General features: G+C 42.8%; 1 protein-coding gene across 2 annotated transcripts in view; it reads left to right on the top strand.

Annotated features, from left to right (window-relative positions):
• The window catches only part of LOC122788278 (alpha-actinin-4), a 1,502,973-nt gene that overhangs the window by 784,609 nt on the left and 693,973 nt on the right, over positions 1-24,391 (top strand). For both annotated transcript variants that reach the window (XM_044055436.1, XM_044055378.1), the window contains exon 11: positions 18,627-18,774. In XM_044055436.1, coding sequence (XP_043911371.1) covers positions 18,627-18,774 — 148 coding nt within the window. The remainder of the gene's footprint in view (positions 1-18,626; positions 18,775-24,391) is intronic.

Genomic DNA, 24,391 nt, shown 5'->3' with positions numbered 1-24,391 from the left:
TTCACTACATAATTCCTTGGTGCTATATACATTTCATCTTTGTTCATAATATACCTGCATTGATTACAAGCCCCGCATTTGAATGTGCCTAGTTTCTTGTTTTTTTACTGTATCATCTCCAGGATCCACCCTTTCAGACATTTCAAGTTCATATCCTTTCTTGTGAATTTTGGTGTCCCAGGTATACTCATCGACCATCAAAATCCTCCAGTGCTTCTTGATAATTTCTACATCCATTGAGATAGTTGAATATGTAAAGGTGCAGTAAGTCACAAAACCAAGTAGTACGATAATTCCACAGAAAAGACCACCAACCAACGAAGTATCCTATTAACCAGGCGAAAGCGCTCGTTTTGAATTGGATTGCTGTTCGTTTTTATTGTCACATCTATTAGACAGTTTTCAGGATACTTCGTTGGTTGGTGGTCTCTTCTGTGGAATTATCGTACTTCATAGTTGAATATGTATAAAAGCAGTGTCATATTCCACCCATACAACACATTGTTTCACAGTCGGTGGAAATGCCTTTCCCCTAACAAGGGACTATATTTGGCATCACTATCCCTAATCGCCTCATACTCAATCATACACCATCTGAGCAGGGGAAGGAGACGGTGAATATGGAGGATGGGCATTCCCAGTCGGCAAACACTTTTTTCCAACAACCAAATGCCTAAATGCCAGTTGTTGAACAGAATTGATATAGACAATTTTACTTTTGAGGACTGGACTGGCAAAAAGTTTAGCTTTTCAGAAGAAAGACCACAAATTCAAGAGTCATTTGCGGACTTGTTAAAAGTATTTAAGGAAAACATTTTTGACAATAAAAAGCTTGCAATTAGAAATTGATTATTTGGGTGAATGTGTAGCTGTGGGCAGGGTTCCAAATGGGCTACTGCTATACAAATACCCAAACAGTGTGGAACTTAAGTTGGTTCAAGTAGTTCTTTATGAAACAATTTAACAGGTTTGGGATTGAACTTTTAAAGCTGTAAGTAATTATGAATGTCAGAAAGATTGTGCTTAAAGAAGTGAATGCATTGCATAATATTTGTCGACTGTCTTTTCAACATGTAAAAGTTAAATATGATGCTGTGTTTAAAGATATTGGTTTGTATTGTAGTAATGTAATTACTATGAAGATCAAAAATTACAAAGGGATTTAATGGACTATAGGGAGGGTAGAGCATACCCACCCCCGAAAAATAATAGGTAGTGGGGGGGAAAGTGAAAGGAACAATGATTTCATTAAGGAGAACTTGAATTCAGATAATGTACATACCCACCCTTTAGAACCTCCCCCGTCAGACAAAGCAAAAGAATTGCTCAGAAGCAGGGTTACTTCAATTACAATCAACCACAGGGGAAGAAGGAGCAGGGGAAGGGGTTGGGGCAACAGCAGGAATTATACAAGAAACAGCCAGAAACGGGCAATATATGGAACAGTGAACAATGTGCAAGAGGATTGTGGAGATGATATTGTGACTCATGGGGAAAAAAAGTTCACCCGTGGTAATTTTAACATTTTTAATTACACAGATTTAAAGATTGACAAGGATTTTTTTTACACTGTTCACAAAAGGGTTTCAATTTGTCCCCTTTCGGCCTTTGAGTTTGGTTAGAACTTTAGTGGACATCATGGTGTTTTTAAGAAAATTTAACTTTAATTTATTTTTTAAACGGAAGAAAGGTGACAAGCAAGTGTTAAGTAGAGCAAGTTTGTTTAACCCCCTACTTAATCCAACTTTAAGGATATTCAAGGAATTAGTTGAGACAGAAGTTTGAACATGAAAAATAACATCACGAACAACTTTACAGATATTGGGGAGAGAATTTAATACAGACACTTCATAGTAATAAATGTAGAGTGATGAGACCTGACAAAGGGGATGGAGTGGTCCTAATGTATTCAGTTGAATGAGACAAAACATTTTCAGATATTAAATAGTGGATAAATACAGCATAGCTTCCAAAAATTAACATTGCATATGCTAAGATTGGTTATTATTTAAATGACAATTTACTGCAAGGAACACTGGGCAAAGGTCTTTACAACTTTTTACAGGTAGAAAAACCACGTATCCCAATAGTGTTTGGAATTCCCAAAGTGCACAAAAATATCGAAAACCCTACATTTAGGCCAACAGTGGCGACTGTGGGGTCTATTACAGAACCTTTGGCTATATTTGTTGATTACCATTTAAAAGAACTGATTTCTTATATATTTCCAGTGACAAATTTAGTAAAACGGTGTACTTGTTCATAATTGATGTAGTGGAATTGTTCCCCAGCATTCCACACATTATAGGGTTGGAATGCTTTTAAGAGGTGTTGACGGAGGCTAAATATCTGAAGGCAGATATGAACCTGATACTAGAATTTATGGAACTTGTTCTCAGACATGTTTATTTCAATGTGGAGTATTATAAACCAGAACAAGGTGTTACAATGAGAGCTGCGTGTGCTCTCTTGTACGCCAATTTGGTGTATATTATTGGGAAAGAAAATTCATTATGGATACTGAGTGGTTCAGAAACCACACGCTTTTTAGACTACATTTGTTTGTCTTGGCAGAGTGCATTAGATGAATTGACATTATTTTTGTCCTATATTAACAGCGCAGCTGATGGGTGGCCATGGTGGTGCAGTGGTTAGCATTGCTGCCTCGCAGCAAGAGGTTCTCCGGTTCGATTCTTGGCTGGGGTGCCTTCTGTGCGGAGTCTGCATGTCCTCCCTGTGGACGCATGGGTTTCCTCCAGGTGCTCCAGTTTCCTCCCACATCCCAGACATGTAGGTGGATTGGGCACTCTAAATTGGCCCTAGGTGTGTGTGTGTGTGTGTGTGCATGTGTACGCCTTCTGTGGAAGGTTGGGCGCCGGGCTGGCAACTCGACACTGTAAACCTCCACTGCCCATCATGAGTGACAGGTGATCTGCTGTGGCGACCCCTAACTGGGAAAAGCTGAAAAGATGATTAACAGCACAACTGATTTTTTAAGAATTACGTACACTTCATCTTGTACAAGGACTTTACTAACAACTGCTTTCAGTCTAGAATATTCCAGAAACACACATTTTCAAATTCTTATTTACATTTTGACATTGGCCATCCATATTTTCAAAAGAAGGGAATTGTGAAAGGGCAGTTGATTAGGGCCTCGAATGTGCAGGGATTTTAACGTGTTATCTAGGGAAGTGGAATTTAAGGAACCTTTTATACAAAAAGTACCCATGTTTTGTTAGAGGTGATTAGGAACCGTGATGCCAAATATAGTCCCTTGTTAGAGAAAGATGTTTCCACAGCAGTGAAACAATGTTGCATGGGTGGAATATGACCCTGTTTTTATACATATTCAACAACCTGTAGAAAATATCAAGAACCACTGGGGGATTTTGATCCACGATGAGAACAGTTTTATACCTGGGACACCAAAATTCATTAGAAGGGATATGAACTTGAAAGAAATGTTTACAAGGGTGGACCCTGGAGATTATGGAGTAAAAAAACAAGAAACTAGGCACATTCAAATGCGGGGCTTGTAATCAATGCAGGTATATTATGGACAGAGATGAAATGTATATAGCATCCAGGAATTATGTAGTGAAGTGTTTGGGACATTTTAATTGCAATGCCTGTGGGGGGTAGTTTACTTAGCGTTATGTGAAGCATGTGGCAGTTTTTACGCTGGAAAGACAAAAGGAATTTGAAAAGGCGGGTTTACGAACACATGTACGATATTGCAAAAGGGAAGGAAACCAGTGCACTTTTCAAGCATTCTAAAGAGTGCTTGAATTTTTTAGGTTCAAATTTATGGTTATAGAACAGGTAGTCAGTGATGTCCGTGGGGAAATTGGGAAGCCAGACTAGAATACAGGGAATTGTTCTGGCAAATTAAGCTGAATGCAGAAAAAACCCTGGGCTTTGACTACATTAGTATCAACAGCTTCATCAGGTTGAGGTCGGCTAAGTTATAAAACTACAATCCTATAACATTAACATCATACAAGTATAAAACATATATAAACATTTCAAGTATTGTATTTTGTTTGTTTGAAACTATATATTAACATTTCAAGTATTGTATTTTGTTTGTTTGAAACTATCATATGTTTTTATACCTTTATAAGAGTATAGAATGTGTTTTATGGATGGGATATGTTTAATGATGTGGATAGTTTTATAATTCAAGGCAAGTACGCTTTTTAAAGTGGGAGGGGCTAGCTGCTTGTTGCTTATTTATTGGTTGATTATATGTTGCTGGTTGTATTTTAACTATGATTTATGCACTTTTCAGTTTTTCTGAAGAAGCCTGACAGTGTTTGGGTGAAAGTGCTTAACCTTTGATATTGAATTTTGCACTGTCCTATGGATTAGTTCTGCAATAAATTTTCTGCTGTAAATGTGGAGTCTTGGATTTTTTTCTTGGTCTCTCCTCTTAGTTTTATTTCAAGACTGGTCAGACAGCGACATAGAACTATTCCATGTCAAGTTGATCATAGGAGAAATCAGTTGCCAAACTTTTGCAAGCTACGAATCCCCTCCATGAACTAGCATACCCACATATAACTAGAGCTACTAGAACGTCTCACCTTCCAGCCCAATACCATACTTCTGGGTGATTTGAATTATACTTCCATTAACTGGGAGGCATAAACTACCACTAACCAACTTTCTAAATGCAAATACTCTGGAGCAGCTCTTCTGCACTCCCACCAGAGGAACAAATATCCTAGATCTGATACAAAGAGGGAAGAGCTTTACTTCCCCACATGTGATGTCTTCACTGGTAAGATCAGATCACAGAGCGTTTTCCCTGGAGATTAAGGTAAAACTAGACCCCTCACTTAACCCTAAGAACTTTGAAAAGTTTTCTAAGGCAAACTACCCCCTGTTAAGCGATAGCATGGCTAGATACCAACTTCCCCCAAATGTAGAAAACACAGCTTGTGCAGAGCAGTACAATAAAGCCCTGTATGACCACAAACAACATAAAAACAGTACAGAGCTGAAATAAGCCCAGATCAAACAGCAAAACCAAGCCTCCCTGGTGGACTCCTGGTCTCGGATTGTACAACAAAAGGAAGAAAACCCTGTTGAAGTGAGTGTGTGCACAACAGAGCAGTAAATCCCTCAGTTTAAACAGGTCAATCAGGGAACTACTAAGGTTTCTGAAAGCTGACTTTGAGGTAAAAATAGCCTTAAAAGCTAAAGATGTGACCATAAGGCATTTTTCAGCTATGTCTGCAGTGTTAAGGGAAACTCCAAACAATGTGTGGAACTGGTCAATGGCATCTTGCACCCAGCCAGCAGACCTGGCTAATCTACTGGCTGATAAATTTAGCTCAGAATTCACCCCTATTGCCCCCAGTTCTCCCCCGAGAAATATCCTCTGCTACTCCAATTATCACTAAAGAAATGCCACAGCACTCTCCGGGGCTAAAAACATGCCATCAATTATGCCCAACAGTATACCAGGTTGCCTCAAGTAATTTGAATAGTGACCTATCAGGTCCAGTAGGATTGCTATTTAACCATAGCCAGTAGACACCTTGTTCAGACAGAGTAGAGAATGGCTACAGCCATACCCCTGCGTAAGGGTGAACAGTCAACCTACCTGGGAAAATTAGACCCATAAGCTTGACTAGTCTTGTTTATGCTGTGGAACTGAAAGGCATAGGAAGCCTCCAAACACTAGACCAGACCCAATTCAGTGACATTGGACCCGACCCCAATTTGGCACCTTTAAGATTAGGTCATGTCTGTTAAACTGGTGAACAACTTTGAGAGGGTCACTAAGGCGGCCATGGATGAGGCTGAAACAGTGCACACTGCCTGCCTCACCTTGGCCAAAGTATTTGACACAGTAGCCCACTTGGGTATTATGAATAAACTCCCAGAACTGGACATAACTCCCCTATGTCACCAGTTTGATAAATTGGCTCAAGGATGGGATATGTGGTCAAAGTGAGTGATTCTAGTTTCAACAAGAGGACAGTTACTGGTGGTGTGCCACACGGCTCTGCTGGGACCACTCCTATTCAGAATTTACTTTGTAGACACCAAGGCCAATGTGGAGGGCCACTGGATGACAAAATTTGCAAGTAACTGCAAGCTGGAGGCAATCACCGAATCCTCCAACACCACAGATATATTTCAGAAAGGTCTAAACCAGACAAATGATAGGTGTCAGAACCACAGCCTGAAACTAAACTGGAAGAAATGAATCCTCTTATCCTTTGGAAGATAAATACCCCTGCTAACTACAACGTTCACAATCTACCCCATTCCAGACTCTGAGGAAACTGATCTGGGTACCCAGGTAGGTAGCAGCCTGAGCTTTGACAGTCATATCCACAGTGGTAAGGAAATCATTGTGTGGCGCAATTTACAAGTAAAGTTGAGATCTAGGGAAGTTTTACTCCCATTGTACACAAGTCTCATAGCAGTAAGCGAGTACAAAGCACCTTTTGGAATGTACTTGACCACACATCTTCAGCAGCTGGAGTGACATCAGAGGTTACAAAGAAAATGTCTGGTGTAAACGTATCTTATGCTGATAGACTGAAAGCCCTGTCCTTTTACTTTGTCCCTTATCAACTGTTAAAGGGCATTTTGTGTCTGACCTACAAGATGCTCACAAGTCCAACTCTGGTGGAGTTGCTGCATATCAGCAAGACAAACAGCATAAGGGTCACCCGTTCCAAGGATCTGAACCTTGAGTGTCAAACAGAACATGCTGGAGAGACTGATTTGTCTCGAGACTCCCATTTCTTTAGAATAGGCTTCCTATTCACTTGAAGCAGTTCTTCCCTGTCTTTCTTCAAAGCCACTCTGGATCGATGGATAGGGAACAGTAAGCTCACACACTGGGTGTTGTCTGTGTTCCTTATGGATAGGGACAGTCTGTAAAATATGCAAGTACCCCAGGTATAGGTACACGTAATTTCCTCCTGCCTCTAGTGGGACCTGTACCTGGTAAACTGGGTTATATTGACTAGGCTTGTAAAGGCTTTTTAGCCGTTGGATTCATAGGAGATTACTAGGCTATGAAACTGAGCTTGCCCGAAATGGCCTATGGTATGTCACTGTTAAGGGTGCACTTTTCATCCCTTGTGAGATACATCCCTTGGACCCTTTCTAAAAAGTGGTTTTGCACATCAACTTGCCTAGAAAACCTGCCACATCTGTAGTGCCTGTTTTGTGGTGAAGGAACTGACCTTGGCTCCTTTTAAGCCCAGTGTTTGTGGCACTTTACTTATCCTGAATGAGTCTTTGGATCTTTCTTCATCTAAGTGGTTCTCTGAGGTTCAACCTTCAACCCTTCACATAGTGTACCCTAAAGTTTTTTTCTGAAAGTGTGAAACTTGGAACGAATCCTTTATTTATCCCCATGGTAGCCCCAGAATTAGAATTGAATCTGGCCATATAACTACTCATTTCTATTCCAAATCTCAACATTGGGCAAGAAAAGAGAATGTTAATGCCTACTGTGGATGCAAATAGGCAACTTAAATGCTTTAACAAGAAAGTATGTCAGACCCTTTTATACTAGACAAGCAGAATGAGATGGTCTGTAACCAAACACCAAGTGGCTCTCCGGTTGTTTGCCTCCGAGGACAGTGAAAAGGCCCTAAATGTTGCTCTGAGGGGTCCATTCCATTAGGGCATCGGACACCATCCGTGTTCAAACAACCTTCCGCCTACATACAACTTTTGCAGATATAGGCTGGCTCACTAATCCAGGAGAAGAGTAGGATTCTGCATGCAGGGCATTTGGTAGCAGTCACCACACAGTGGCTCACAGTACAAGTGTTCAGTCTTGTGCTGCAGATTTCCAAAAAGTTCTGCAACTCGTATTAAGATTGGACACCTGTCAGTGCCGGTCTCCTATTTAAGAAGTCCTACTGCAGCAGACACTCCTCAATCTACTGTTATGAATAACCCTCTGCAGCTGTCTAGCCTCCCTTAGGCTGTATTTAGAAAATCAATGCCTTAAGCGCTTGGGGATATGGAACTGACATCGGGTCCTTTAGAAGAGATGCAACTTAAGGCCAAGAAGCCTCGGCCTGACCCAACTGCTGCTCCCTCTTCCGGGTGCTCCAAGAGGTCATTTCGGAATCTGTAGAGCTTCCTTTGGGTACCACAGCAGCAGTCGAATCTACAAGCATGTCCCAGAGGGATTCACAGCTGTCCATTATGGGTGCTGGGGGGGGGGCACGGCTGATTATCTCTGAAGCCCCACTTAGTGTTAATCATTGTACACGAGGATGTTCCTACAGATGTCGTGGAATGTCGTCTGACTTCTGGCCCATTGACTTTTCACTGCCTGGCTCCTGAGGTTGTAAAGAAGAACAAACTTAAAACTAAACATGTTACCCCGGTTCCTCAGGACCAGACTCCTGACATAGCACCTGACTGGCAGGCCTTTACCAAAGGCCTTTTCAAGGCCTTCATGGCCCTCTGCCAGGCCTCAGTTTCTTCTGTTCTTGCTCCGGCCTTTTCTTCTACTTACCCCCTTGAAGAGGCCTTCAGAGGATGTCTCTTCTGAGGAGGATTCATCAGGGGACACGTCTCTTGCTTACTCTATGCAAATTGCTTTTCCTCTAAGATATGCCTCCCCAGAGGAGGAATCTAATGGTACGGATTCCCCTGGGGAGGATATTTCCTTTGGGGAGACAGTCTTGAAGACAAAGGACTTTTAAGTGGGATTGCTGCCAGGTCTCAGAAATACTGAAGAGGTACTAAGTGCTCCTTCAGATGGATTCCCCTAATCCCTCAGCCATCCCTCCTGCCCCGCTGGCATTTTTAGATGCCTTCACTGCATCTTCCAAGTGCCCAGATTCCCAGCCTCCAGGTTATTTTTTAAGGCACCCTCCTTGGACCCAGACACTATTTCAGTGGCAGCAGGCAAAGCTTTCAAACTTTTGCCTTCCATCTCTCTGCTCCCCTCTGATTGAGAGCAAGGTCATGGATAGGCTGGGGAAAATTTTTTTTTACGTCTGCTGCCTTTGCCTTCTGGACAATGAATTGTCAGATGCACATAGCCAAATAGTCCCTGCCGCTTCTAACAAATGCAGTAAAACTGCTGAGTCCCCGGATTCGCCTACTAAAGTAAAGTTCACAACCATCCGAAATTCCACCTCCCAGGTTACCAGGCACTCCATCAAATGCAGTTATGATGCTGTGGAGGCCTCACCCAGGGCTGCAGCATTTGGGTAGGTCCTGAGAAGGTATTCATGGCATAGATTACCATTATCGGATGATGTCAAAGCTAAGCTTATGGATGCTCCCTGGACAATACAGCTTTATTTGGCAGTGCAGCTGCAGAGCTTTTTAAAACCCTTCAGGAAAAGGGAAGGAACTCTGACTTGAAACACACTTGTCTCCAGTTCCCTGCTTTGAGAAATCACCCAGCTAGAACCACTTTTGTTAAGGCTACTAAAACTATTCCATCCAAAAGTGAAAGGGACTCGAGGAGACAAGCTCCTTCCCAAGTCTGCTGCTTCCACATCTACACAAACAGCTTTTTCAGTCCAAACATAGTCTTTGACTACCTGCCTCCTGATCCGTCTATTCCCTTTTCTCTTCGCCTCTCCCATTCCCTCCCGGCCTGGAAACAATGACCCAGGACTCTTGGGTCCTTTGTCATCAATCAATGCTATTTCATGGTATGGGAAACTCCTCCTCCTTTCAAGGGCATCCCTCAATCTCCCAAAGACCAATTGGAATTCTTCCCACTAGTCCTTTCATCTCTTCATTCTCTGCACCATCTCTGAGGTTCCACTCTCGCAAAGGATAAAAGGTTTTTACTCTAGTATGTTTGTGGTCCCGGGGAAGGATGGCCCTTGGAGGCCCATTCTGGATCTTTCTTGTACACCTTTCTGAAAGTTCCCACCTTTCATATGCTGACTCTGCCTACTCTTCCACGTATCCTTCCCCAGGCCTTCATGGTGGTGGAGGACATCAAAGATGCCTATTCCCATTCACCAATGGTTCAGGAGGTTTCTTCGCTTTTCTGTTGCTTCCTCTCATTTTCACTAATGTACTTTGGAATATCTATGGCACTGAGGGTTTTCACCAAATGTTTAGCCCCCGTCATAGTCTACTGCAGGCTCCAGGACATCCAGATTTTTCCATATCTAGACTAACTGCTTCTTCAGGCCTCATCTGCAGACACTCTTTTGGAGAATCTTTCCTGCACAATGACCCTTCTGAAGGCCGACGGTAAATCCTAGCCTTTTCAGAAGTCTTTCCTGATCCCTTCCCGAGATGTCTTTCTGGGATGCAGGAGTCTTACAAGCAGTAGGATAGCTTGCCCACCTGCAGAAAAGGTCCTGTCCCATACCTCCTACTTTCAGGACCTGCTACCTCTTCAGTGGGTGACACCAGGGAGTTCCTGCGCCTCCTGAGGTTCAGGGAGTTCCTGCGCCTCCTGAGGTTCATGGCATCAGCTATTCCCTTGCTTCCCTTTGCCAGACTACATATAAGGAAATTTCAGTAGCTCCTGAGAATAGTTTGGAAGTAACACTCGCCCTCTGGATTTCTTTGTCCCTCTTTTGCCCCTGTTTGATACAGGAGTGGATTTTCCAAGTCTCAAGAAATCCAGGCCTACCCCTTCAGCCCCCCCCCCCCAGGATCTATACACAGATGCATCTGACACAGGCTGGGATGCAACTCTAACACTGGAAGGTCAGGGATGTGTGGTCCCCATCTCAAGCGAAGGAGCACATCAGCGTAAAGGAAATGAGGGCTTTGATCTTTGTCCTCAAAATCTTCAAGTCCAGATTTCACCGGGTATTCTAAGGTGGTTCACACAATACCACAGTCCTCTAGTACATCAACAAGCCAGGGGGGGGGGTGCGTGCAAAGTCCTATATTCTCTGCAGACTAGCATTGTACACCTGGGAGCTAGCCCAGATGAGCCAGGTCTATGCAGGCTGTTTACATCTCCTCAGCTCAGAATGTGATGGCAGACGCTCTCAGCAGGTCCATGACTCAGTCTCACGAGCGGATGTTAAACAAGGATGTGTTTCTGGATCTAGTCCATCGTTGGTGTATTCCTCCTAGATATTTTTGCCTCCTCCCTGAACAGACAACTTCCCAAGTTTTGTGCCAGGGTCTCGCATGGTGGATGCATCATCTTTTATATGGAAGAGGATGTTTCTGTATGTATTCCCTCCCTCCCCACTTATCCAGAAGATTCTTCTGAAAATTCAGTGGGAACACCCAAGTCTTGCTGGTGACCCCTTTTTTGGCCAAGACAACATTGGTTACCCCTCCTCCATTTAGCCAAGGGCAATTACCATAAGTTACCCCACAGGATGGACCTACTCGCACAGGACAAGGGGATGCACTAAACTTGACTGTGTGGATGATGGGGCTCTATTCCCCTTCTAACACCTTTATACTGAAGATGTGCTATGTTCTGCATGAGGCCAGAAAACCAACTACTAGGAAATTCTGTGTTTTCCAAATGGAAGACATTTTCCACCTGGTGTCTCAAGACACTTATAACCACGGTCAGTAGAGGTTCCAGTGGTTCTTGCCTGTGTGAATTAATGAGATGTCGTGTCTTATTCTTCAGTCAAGGCACATCTTTCTGCCATCTATTTAAGTTTCTGAATGTCTCCTCTTTTAGCTTCCAGGCTGCAAGTCAAGGTGTTCTTAAAAGGCGTGCTTCACATTAGACCACTAAGGAAACCATTGCATCTTCCTCGGGATCACATTTCTGTCCTGGAGAAACTTACCCTAAACCCCTTTGAACCAGCAATGTCATCTAACTGCAGCATTGTACATGGGAAAACAGTTCTAGTGGCTATTACCTCTGCCAGAAGGGTTTCTGAGCTGCAAGCCCTTATGGCCTCCTCTCTATTCAGTCTTCCACAAGGACAGGGTGTCTATTTGGACTAACCCATCCTTTATGCCCAAGGTGGTTAATGAGCTTTCCCTGAATCAGGCCATCAATCTTCCTACCTTTTTTCCTTCTCCACAGTCCTCCAGTGAAAGGATTTTTCACACCTTGGATGTATATAGACAACTCTGATGCTACGTGAGCAAAACTAAGCCTATCCGTAAGTCAGCGTGTTTCTCTCATCACCCAAAGGCCCCGGGCCAATCTGTTTCCAAGCAAACTATCTCCTGGATTTCTAAAACCACTTCCTTGTATTACTCAGCCAATGGAAAGGATCTCTCTTCACCTGTGAGAACACATTCTACTAGGGCAGTGTCCTCCTCTGGGCCTTTCTTTAAAGGATTGGACATGGCCTCCGTCTTCCAAGCAGCTACCTAGTGGTCTGTTCATACCAAGCACTGTAAATTGGATGTCATTTCCATGTCCAGGGCGAGGTTTGCAAGATCTATTTATGGCTTTGTGGAAAATGTTTTTGCTGCCCATTCTCAGTTCTTCCTCTGCATGAGCTTTGGTGCACTCCCTCGTTATGGATACTGCCGCATATGAATAGAAGGACATAGAATAGTTGTGTAAAGTCTTAGCATAACCATAGATGTCCTTCTCTTCTGTATGCTGTAGTATTGCTCCCCCCTGCCTTCCCTCTGATACTTGCCTAGTCACTGGTTGCATCTTTTTCTCACTATCAGGCTGGTGCATTGCAGTATTCAATTACGAGTTAGGTATATGTTGATATCCGCTTTATACCTGACACCTCTCTTTTTGGCTGATATATGCAAGTTGATGTGATTCGTCGCACTTGTCCTACAGTAGCATTTAGACTTTGGTATACTGGCCAGACGTTCGAATCAGCCAGAGGCGGACTCCCTCATGTTGCAAAGACTACAGCATATATAAGAGGAGGACATCAATGGTTATACGATTTTACACAACTATTCTTTCCCCGATCATGATGGGTTTTTTATCAGGTGAATGCCTTTTCTTTTAAGCCATTTTTCCTATCTCACCTAGATTCTGTAAAATGTTCTTCGTGTTTCACTGTTGCAGTCATTACATTTGGGTAATCCTGCTGGCAGGTTGCCCTCAGTCGGCCTGAATTCCAAAGTCTTGGGTGCAGCATTGGCTGCTGTCACCCCTTCCCTGACATCAGGTCGGCAGGGGTATAAAAGAAGCAGCTGACACCATTTTCTTCAGTCTTTCTTGCCGCGCGGTGCCCGAAGCAGTTCGCAAGTGCCGGTCGGCCAACTCCTGAGATTTTCCTGTTCGAGTTTCAGACCCGAAGTCTTCAATAAAGCTAAGTACCCCATTAGGGAATCTTTTCTTGCTCCAGACCGATGTCAGAAAGTTAATTGCATTTCTTGTGGAAAGCAAATACCTCATAAGGACTTTCATTCTTACTGTATTCCTTGCCTAGGCCCGAATCACAGCGTTTATGGTTGTCTGTTTTGTGCTAGATTTAACCAACGCGCTATTAAGCGTTGGTATGATTTTGCTTTAGACTATTTTGGACGCCGGTTTAATTATCCAGAAATGTCATCTGATAGCCATCCGACTACCGGAGTTCACAAAAAATGCAAAGAAAGAGATAAACAACCGAGGTCCAAAACCGACAAAGCTTCCCCTAAGCCAGTCGCCGGTTCTCAGTGAGGCGCTTTCGCAGCCCCTGACGCCTGCTACTTTAGAGTCGCAGGCTGCTACCGACTCCCACGTGGAGTCGACTATGCCGCTGGAAACTCAAGGTATTGGCGCCTCGGACACTATTCCCTTAGATGGGTCCAGAGCTGCTGAGCAGGCACCAGCTTCTGAGGGTGTATTCAGACCTAAACATCTTTACATTAAACAGACTTCAGCTTCAAAGGCAAAGACTAAAGTACCTTCTAAAGCAAAGAAACCAACTCAAGAGCCATGTGGACAGGCCTCTATGCCCAAAAAACAGATGTTCAAAATAGCCGAAGACTTGATTACCTTAATCAGGGGTTCCCATCCCCCTCCTGATAAGAGACCTCGGCAAGAGACTGACTATGAATCTTCAGATCAGGTTTCTGTTTCTTCTGATTTTTTTTCTGATCAGGAATATTCTCTTCCCCCCTATGAGGATTCTGATGCTGAAGAATCTATACCTTCAGCTTCTCCTCCAGAGGACTATTCTTTTGGGGAAACGTTGCATACCATGAGGGAGCATTTCCACTGGGAGAGCCAAGATTTTTCAGTATCTAAAAAGAGGCTCTGGGATTTCCTGTTACTACCTCAACACAGACCTCAAGCCATTCCACCTGTGTTAGACATTGTAGATGCATTTTCGGAGTCTAGTCTGACCCCTGACTCCTTACCCCCAGCTCCTGTTAAGCCTGACAGATATTACAGGGTCCCTTTCTCTCATAAATTCCTTTTTAAAAACCCTGCTGCAGACCCAGAAACTATTTCACAGGGTCCCAAAGGAGTAAAGGCTTCCACTGCAAATAAACCCTACCCCCTCTGACAGGGATTCTAGGGCACTGGATCAATGGGGACAAAAGGTTTACACATCTGCTACCTTGGCTATAAGGGCCTTACACTGTCAGTTTCATATGCTCAAATATCAGCAACATGGCATTGCTTAAACAGAAAATGTTAAACTCTGAATGTGCAGAAAACAAGGAAATGCAGGATTTATTGCATGCAGCTGAACAAGTTGGAAAGCATACTTTGCAATGTGGTTTTGATTCTTTGGAGGCCTCCTGCAGGGCTGCAGTTACGGGTTCTGTAATTAGGAGGCATGCTTGGTTAAAGGAACACAATCTGCTTGATCATGTCAAAGTTAAGTTATTAAATGCACCTTTACACCATGATATTTGGTTTGGTGTTAAGGCAGAAGAGGTGTTAAAGAAAATGGGAGGACAAAGCTAAATCTTTGCAAACTGTCAAAGGTTTTTACAAGTACAGCCACCTAGGTTTAGTAGGCACTGGCCTACAAAGAATCGGTCCTTTCCTGTGTCAGACCTCAAAGGGGCAGATCAGACGCCCTAGAGGCAGATCCCAGGTGCAAGGTTCATACAGGTCAAGGCAATGGGGTGCTTCTACCTCCAAAGTTAGAGAAGCCAAATCACAACCATACAGGAAACAAGTCCCAATGACTTCCCCCTACTTGCACCAAGCACTTGTCTCCTGGCAGCACCCTTAGGGGTAAAATTAGCACTTTTTTCTCAATTGGCACATTATAACTCAGGACAAGTGGATTCTAAATAGTGTCACAAGGCTACAAGTTCCATTTCCATACCCTGCCAAAGGCTGGCCAGATCTGCCAAAAAATCAATGGGCAGAGGTGCAAAAACAAGTCTCATCCCTCATGGGGGCCATTCAACAAGTACAAGAGCAGGGACAAGGATTTTACTCAAGACTGTTCTTGGTACCCAGAAAGGGCAAGGCCCGGAGACCAATACTGGACCTATCTATTCTGAACGCATTCCTGGATATACCAAAATTCAAAATGTTGACTTTGCAGCAGCTTCTGCCCGTGCTGGGCAAGAATGCTTGGCTTGTGACTTTAGACCTAAGAGGCATACCTGCATGTCCCAATCAGACAATCATGCAGAAGATACCTCAGATTCAAGGCTGGCTCAATGCATTACCAATTCTCTGCACTGCCCTTTGGCTTATCTACTGCGCCCAGGGTATTTACAAAGTGCCGGGCACCAGTAATTGCATTCTGCAGACAGAGGAATACAAATATATCCTTACTTGGACGACTGTCTAATTCAAGCAGAGAACAAGGACATTCTTTTACAGCATCAAGCATTTGTGAAAAGACTTCTAACATGCCTAGGGTACACAGTCAATGAAAAGAAATCAAAACTAGTACCCTGTCAAGAGATAATATTCCTGGGTGTAAGCTTAAATACAACTGCCCAGATGGCTTATCTCACGCCAAACAAAGGCAGCTGACTACCTATTTCAAAATGTTGGCAAAGGCCCAGTTATCTGCAAGAAAAATTCTGCAGGCTTTGGGCTTCATGACATCCTGCAGCCTACTAATTCCATATGCAAGACTGCATATGAGGAAACTTCAATGGTACCTAAAAAGTGTTTGGACTCAACATTGCCACAGCCTGGAAACAATGATTACTCTCATTCCTTGCCTGAAACAGGAGTTTCGATGGTGGGCGAAGACTTGTCACCAGAACAAGGGACAGCCATTCACATTACCCCCAGCCAGGCAGACACTAACAACGGATGCATCAGATTATGCCTGGTGGGGGGCACATGGCAGGAAGATGCATTCAGGGCACATGGGCCTCAAACCAAATGCATCTACATATCAACCAAAAAGAGATGCTAGCTGTTCAAAATGCCCTGACAGCCTTCAAGGACCTACTTCATCTGGGACAACTGCTGATAGACAGACAACACCACGGTCATGTGGTATATAAACAAGCAGGGGGGCACACATTCTTACCCCCTTTGCAGACTAACCATGACTTTGTGGGACACAGAATTGACTTACCAAGTACATCTGCAGGCACATTTCCTGCCAGGAAAGGAAAACACTTTGGCAGACGAACTAAGCAGAAACCTCATGGATCCCCACGGGTGGCAGCTGGATCCACAAGTCTTCAGCATGATAACAAGGAAATGGGGATGCCCGGACATAGATCTATTTGCCTCCCCTCGCAACTACCAACTAAAAAGATTCTGCACAAGGACTTATCACAGACAAGCATTGAAAGTGGATGCCCTATCTTTCAGCTGGAAAAACCTATCAGTATATGCCTTTCCTCCACTGCCTCTCCTCTCCAAGGTACTCCTAAAGGTCAGACAGGAGAAGCCAAAGATGATGCTGATTGCCCCAGACTGGCCCCGCCAGTACTGGTATCCAATCATAAGGAACTTGTCTCAATGCCCAGCTTGGACCTTGCCTCAAATACCTCATCTACTGTCCCAGCAAAACAATCAGATCCTGCACAGCCAACGCAGTGCTTTAAACCTGGCAGCATGGCGGATAATGTAGTCATACAAAACACACCTCTCAGTAAAGCTTTGATGGATGTCATTTTGGAAGCCAGAAGGCCTAGTACTAGAAAATCTTATGCTGGGAAATGGAAGAGATTCTGTGTATGGAACCAGGCACAAGGAACTGATGCAGCTGCACCAAATATCCCTCAGATTTTGCAATACTTAACTGAGATGCTGGACAAAGGCCCATCTTTCTCATTAAAATTCATGCCTCTGCCATTTCGGCTCATTACAATACAGAGCCACCAATCTTTTCTCATCCTTTATTAAAGCAGTACATCAGAGGAGCCAAAAATTTAAGGCCTCCAAGGAAATCACCAATACCTGCATGGGACCTCAACTTTGTCTTGGAAAAACTCACACTACCTCCTTTTGAGCCAGCTGCTACTGCTGATATAAAGTTTTTTATCTTGGAAAACAGCTCTGCTGTAGCAATAACTTCTGCAAGACGAGTTTCAGGGCTACAGGCACTCATGGCTGTGGAACCTTTTATCATTTTTTATCCAGACAGGGTCTCTCTGAGGACAAACCCAACACTTGTGCCTAAGGTGTGGTGTCCAGTGTGGCTCTTAATATTCATCTGCCAACTATTTATCCAAATCCACAGAATAAGGGGGAGAGAATTCTGCATTCTCTGGACGTACAGACAGCTTAGATTCTGCTTGAACAGAACCAAAGTTTTCAGGAAGACTGCAATTACTAGTGGCATATGCTGCAGGATCACAAGGAAAGGCCATCTCAAAGCAGACTGCTTCAAAGTGGATAAGCCACTGCATTTGTTTCTGCTATTTACACCATGGCAAGCCAGTGCCTAAGGGCATTAGGCCACATTCAACCAGAGCTGCAGCCACTTCAGCAGCCTTTCCCAGGGGAGTACCAACCAAAGACATTTTAGAGGCTGCTACTTGGGAGTTCAGTGCACACTTTTACAAAGCACTATCATCTGCCACTCTACTCTAAATCCAGGGCAGGCTTTGCCACTGCAGTTCCACAGGGCCTCATAGCCACTCCTAATGCTGTTTAGCTCCAGCCTCCCAACCATAGCTTTGGGACTCTACCCAAATGTAATGACTGCAACAGTGAAACACTAAGAACATAGTACAGTTGTGTACACATACCATAAATGTAGATGTTAAAGTGTATTCACTGTTGCAGTCCAGGTTACCCACCATCCCCCTTTTTTCTGCTGGAACTTTTCTTTCCTTCTCCCTTCTCTGATTTATACAACCTATGTGCTGTATTTGCTTATAGATGAAGGTAAAGTTTATATTGGTGCATGTATTTATATATTTATTTATATATATATATATATATATATCGGCTGCTTCTTTTATACCCCTGGCAACCTGACGTCAGGGAAGGGGCGACAGCAGCCGACGCAGGACCCAAGACTTTGGAATTCAGGCTGACTGGGGGAAACCTGCCAGCAGGATTACCCAAATGTAATGACTGCAACAGTGAATACACTTGAACATCTACATTTATGGTAAGTGTACACAACTGTACTTTTTTTTTTCTTGTTTCCTTGTGTGCCTTTAGCAGTCCCGTTTCCTTAATTCATTCATTCTTGTCATGTACAGGTAATGCATTCACAGTGAATACATTGTCATAAGAGCCCAGATAGCTGTTATTTCCTAAAGCTGTAAGTTTTTTGTTTTTGATCCTAGCGTTAGTGTTTTTTCTCCTTAATGCTTATTGTAGTATAATAACTTCTGGTAAATAATTTTAGGACATCAACAATGCCTGGCAGCACCTTGAACAGGCAGAGAAAGGCTGTGAAGAATGGATGCTGAGTGAGATCAGAAGGCTAGAAAGGCTGGACCATTTGGGAGGAAAGTTCCGACAGAAGGCTGACATTCATGAATGCTGGACTGATGGTACAGTAGTTACTCATTTCTGTGAGTTTAGAAGCTTCAGGTTTATGGTAAAGATGGTACATTTTTCTCAGTTTTTACCATTAAATTTTCTGAGGAAAGTTCTTTTGAGTGTTTTTCTCCATGTTGCACTTCATTAGTCTGGTTTCTAGTATGTTGTAGTGAAAGGGTTTTGTTGAATTTTCTATCTGGACAGTCCTAATTATGTAAACTCACAAAACACGTGGAATAAGTTTAGTAAGATGAAAAATGTCAGGTAGATTAAAACAATGGAAACCTTTATTTGCAGTACTCAAAAGAATTGTGAACTTTAAAGAAAAAAACTAACACTGTACACAAGTCTTAGTGGTTTCCCATTTAGCTTTTGCCCTGGTGCCTTCTTGGAGTGGCTGTACATCTGTCCTTTGTGGGATTTTGCCAGTGTGTTGGTTTACTGCCGCATTCCATGGGTGTGCACAGGTGAATGGGCATTCCTCCAGAATTTGCCCATAGGTGAGAATGTCATATGAGAATATGCATCTTTTTACTGGCTGTCACACCTATCATGATTTTCTTTCTACAAGTAGTCCATTCTAGGATAGGTTGTGCCTCACTCTCCACAAACCTGAACCTGATTAATTCAATCCCTGGTCAGTATTTTAATGAGTGTTCAGGTAATTAATGACCGTTCAAGTTACAGTGCTTCATTAGTAATGCATTGTGTGAACATTACACCTGGAGAATTTTACTATACAGCTAATTGTGAATATGGTGGCATTTGGGTTTGTCAGGTCTAAAGTTTATTTTGAGGGTGCACTGTTACAAGGTTAGCCCTTCTAGGCCGAATCCTTTTTTAATGTAGATGCATGGAAAGAAGCTACCATTGTGTTTTTAATAAGTACAAAATACACAAGAATGAAAGTATTACTCCATGAAAACATCCTGAACCTAATAGTGTGAAGTCTAGTTGTATGACAAATGAAAATACTTAACTAAATGACTACAGTACTTGTTGACAGTGGATGAAAGCACAAGACTAGTAAGACTTGAAACTGCTGGAAGTAGAGAGGAAGCCAGGCATTTGTATCGCTTAACACATAAGCTGTTAGAACTAAGTTACTGATGCTGGGACACATTACAGACCATGCTAGTTAAGATAATTCTGATATGAAGACAAGTGTTGCAGTCTGGTATGACCTAACGTGGATTTTGAAAGGGCATTATATGAATCAGTGCTGATCATGTTTCACTGTTGCATTCATCACCTGGGAGTTATCCCTGCCATGGTAGCCCTCTGCCACCCCTAATGCCAGAGTACCAGTAGTCTGACATCAGGTTGTCAGTACTTTAAAGCAAGGGCAGCTGACGTCATTACATCTGTCTCTTGCCATGGAGCCCGTAGCAGAAGCAGTTTGCACAAGTGTCGATTGGTCGCTACCAAAAGTCAAATTTCATATGAAAACATCTAAAGCCAAGTACCCTGTTGGGAGCCCTTTTTTTTTTTTTTTTTTTTTGCTCTAGCCGATGTCCAAAAAAGTTAATTGTCTCGCCTGTGGAAAGCAGATCCCACACATAGACTTTCATTCTTAGTGCATCACTTGTTTAGGCCCAGACCACGATGTCCCTCGTTGCCTGTTCTGTACCCTCTGTAATGTGAGAACCATTCGCCGTAGAGCTCTTTTTGTAGACTATTACTTTTGTATTCTGTCTTCGAATTCCGATATGGCGTCTGTCCGCCGACATTCTGAATAAAATGTAAAGATAGACAGGCCACACAAGGCTAAGCCTTCAGACAACGCTACCGCTAAGCAAGTCATCAGCTCTCTGAAATTCAGTGAGGCGCTTTCGCAGCCCCTGATGCCCGACTCGCTTTCTATGCAGGCCTCTACCGAGACCCTTTTGGAGACTGGTATGCCACAGAAATGGACGTAATCTCCTTAGCCTTTAGCTCTCTCTCCCTCGGTTTGGTCCGGAGCCATGATGCAGGGACCGGCTTCTGAGGAGGCCATTCGCACTACCGATTCTAGACAGTAAACTATATCTACTCTTCTGACTACCGTTCCTCAGAGACCGACCGAGTCTTGGGCCTCGAAGCCAGGCCACTCCTAGGAAATCTGCTTCTAGTCACCATCTTGCTACTGCTCCCCCACCCCAAGCTCAAATGATTAAAATGGTGGAGAATTTAATTTCCCTTATCTGAGGTACTCAAGCCCCACTCCTAAAAGGAATGGGGTCCCTTCTCCAGAAATTGACAGACCAGGAGTCTGAGGCATCTGATTATTCTGCCTTTGAAGAGGAAAAACAGCCCTCAACTGTTTGAGGATTCAGATGCAGGGGGAATCCATCCCCTCTGCTTCCCCTCCAGAGGACTTCTCCTTTAGGGAAACCCTTCACTTCCTCAGGGAACATTTTCAGTGGGAATCTCAGGGCTACCCACAGTCAAAGGAGTTTCTGGACTTGCCCCAGCACAGACCCCTGGCCATTCAACCTATTCTAGAAGTGGTGGTGGATTTCCTTGAATCCAGTTTAGCCCCTGATGCCCTGCCTTCTGCCCCAGTTAAACCTGACAGGTACTACAAAGTGCCAGATTCTCTCAAATACCTGTACAGGTACCCTGCTGCAGACCTTGAGGTCATTACACAGGGACCAAAGGAGCTAAGACTAGTTCTGCCAAGCATCCTCTTCCTTCTGACAAAGACTCCAGAGCCCTGGACAGATGGGGTAAGAAAGTATACACCTCTGCAACCTTGGCTATCAGAGCACTCAGTTGTCAGTTCCATATGTTAAAATAACATACTTTGGAATAATTAAAACAGAAGATTGCTACCTCCCCTAGTGGAGCCAACTCAAAAGAGCTGGCAGAATTACTACACTCTGCTTGTCAAGTGGCCAAGCACTCATTACGATGTGGATATGATGCCCTAGAAGCCTCTAGCAGAGCAGTCGTAACAGGATCTGTTATTAGAAGAACTGCATGGCTGAAGGAACAGCCTCTCCCCGATCATGTCAAGTCTAAACTTATTGATGCACCCCTAGATAAGGAACGCCTGTTTGGGGAAAAAGCAGAAGAGGTGCTTAAAAAGATGGAAGACAAAGCAAAATCTATGTGAACAGTAAAATTTCAAGTTCAACAATCCAGATTCAGCAGGAATTTCCCCTCTAAACACTGTGCCTTTCTTGCACCCAGCAGACGGGGCCAAAGTAAGCCCCCCAGGGACAGGACAACCAGGCCTCCATCCCAGGGTCAGCAAAGAAGCAAACATTGGACCACTTCCGCCTCCATGGCAGGGAGTTCTAAGCCAAGCCTCTATGGTAAAGCACTCACAATGACTCTTCCCCCCTCTGCCCTCCTTTCACTCATCTAAAACTAGGAGAAAGGCTCACCCTCTTCAAGGACAATTTGGTCTCCATAACCGAGGACCAATGGGTATTAAAAATCATTTCTCAGGGATACAGATTCTCCTTCAGCAAACTCGCAATCCCAAGAGGGTACCCAGACCCCCCCCCCCCCAAACAGTGGGCAGAGGCATTAAAACGTGTAAAAACCCTAATATCCCAGGGGGCAGTAGGGCATGTCTCTCTGGATCAAATGGGAAAAGCTTTTCATCCGATGCACTGAGTTTGGAAAAATAAAATGCATTTATTCATACATTAAGCGCTTTCATCTCGAGAAAGACTTCATCAGAATACAAACACTCCAATTACCCACATTTAAATATAAATTAAGAACAATGATATCACAAAACCTGTAATTATGTTAAAGAAATAGTCCTATAAATCAGAATAATAAACCTTTGAAATATATTCATAATGTACATTAATGCCATATGGGTATTTAATTAATTCTTAATATGCATAAACACTAAAAATTAAAAACAATACTGTTGTCTAAAAATTTTTTTTTATAAAAATTACATTCTATAACCAATTGGCTCTTTCTAATAACATAGGGGCTATTGACAGTCATTCAAGCCTGGTGGTAGCATAGCAGCTAATCTGGACTGCCACTGAGTCTCCTTTTTTAAAATGTTTTTCCAGTCACCCCCTCTTGGATTAATCTTTACAATATCTAAAATCCCAAACACAAATTTATCAAAATCTACACATGTTGCTGCGTGTTTATAAAGGGCATTGGTTAATTTTTTTTCTCATATCGTTTAGATGTTCATATATCCTATTTTTCAACATACGTTCAGTTTTTCTCTCGTAGAAGTGCCTACTTGTTTTACACAATGCCAAGTATACCACTCCCATGGTGCTACAATTTCCCTTCTTAAAAAATACTCTGCTCTTAATATTGTTTAGAACCAAACTGTTCTGCTTATTGATATATGAACAATAGGAACACATAACATTGCTTGACCACCATTTCATTTTCTGTCCTTTTTTCCAACAATTGTTTCATGTTGAGCCCCACTTTATTTACAAACCTAGGTCTTTCCCCCACTTTTTTTAAAAATCTCCTGATTGGTCCTAAATATATTCCATTTTTTTTTCAGTGCTTTTCTAACCTTATATGTGTTCACATTATACTGCAAAATACAAGCCTTACTAAAATTAATCTGTGTATGATTAATCTGTATATTCTGACCATCTCGTACCAAATTTGAACTGGCCCCTAAAAGTGGTTTGTATTTGCTCCCCCATTCATCATAAACTTCTTTAAAGATCCAATTTAACAAGTCCACCGGGTCACCCCTGTCTTGAAACATATTGGAGATGTTAACAAATTCTTTGGCTAAATCTTCTTTGCATGAAGTCATACGAGCTACTCTAATGGCCTGCCCCTTCACATTGCTCTTTTGCCATAAAGGATGATTACTTTTAAAATGTAAATAAGCATTGCAAAAAGTATTCTTCCTATATACTTGGGACTTGAAACTTTCCCCTTCCTTGGTGATAAAGGTGTCCAGATAGTTAATCCCCTTCTTATCATATTGATATGTAAACTCAAGAAATTCACTGCTAAAGTTTAAGTATTATATAAATCGTGGAATTTCCTGTTCCAAACCATTCCAGAGAATAAAAATATTGTCCAAATATCGGAGGTATAAACTAATATGCCCCCATAAATGGCTTCCAATAACATGTAAACTCTCCCACCCTAGAAGTACCAAATTGACATATACAGGTGAGCATACTGCTCCCATGGGAACACCTCTCACTTGCTGATGATCACCCTCAAACCAAAGGAAATTATCTAACATGATACCCATCAATTCACAAATGAGGTTAACCAGGTCACTTGTTAAATCGGATCTTTAAAGAGGTTTATGATAAATGGGGGAGCAAATACAAACAACTTTTAGGGGCCAGTTCAAATTTGGTACGAGATGGTCAGAATATACAGATTAATCACACAGATTAATTTTAGTAAGACTTGTATTTTGCAGTATAATGTGAACACATAAGGTTAGAAAAGCACTGAAAAAAATGGAATATATTTAGGACCAATCAGGAGATTTTTAAAAAAGTGGGGGAAAGACCTAAGTTTGTAAATAAAGTGGGGCTTAACATGAAACAATTGTTGGGGGAAAAGGATAGAAAATGAAATGGTGGTCAAGCAAGGTACACGGGCTTGTGGTTTCTGTTCCTATTCCTATATCAATAAGCAGAATAGTTTGGTTCTAAACAACAATGT

This window comes from Protopterus annectens, chromosome 1.part0 (genome assembly GCF_019279795.1).
Source record: "Protopterus annectens isolate FY-2018-M chromosome 1.part0, PAN1.0, whole genome shotgun sequence".
NCBI lineage: Eukaryota > Metazoa > Chordata > Ceratodontiformes > Protopteridae > Protopterus > Protopterus annectens.
The sequence above is the reverse complement of the archived record's forward strand: the minus strand, read 5'-3'. Positions and strand labels throughout refer to the sequence as shown.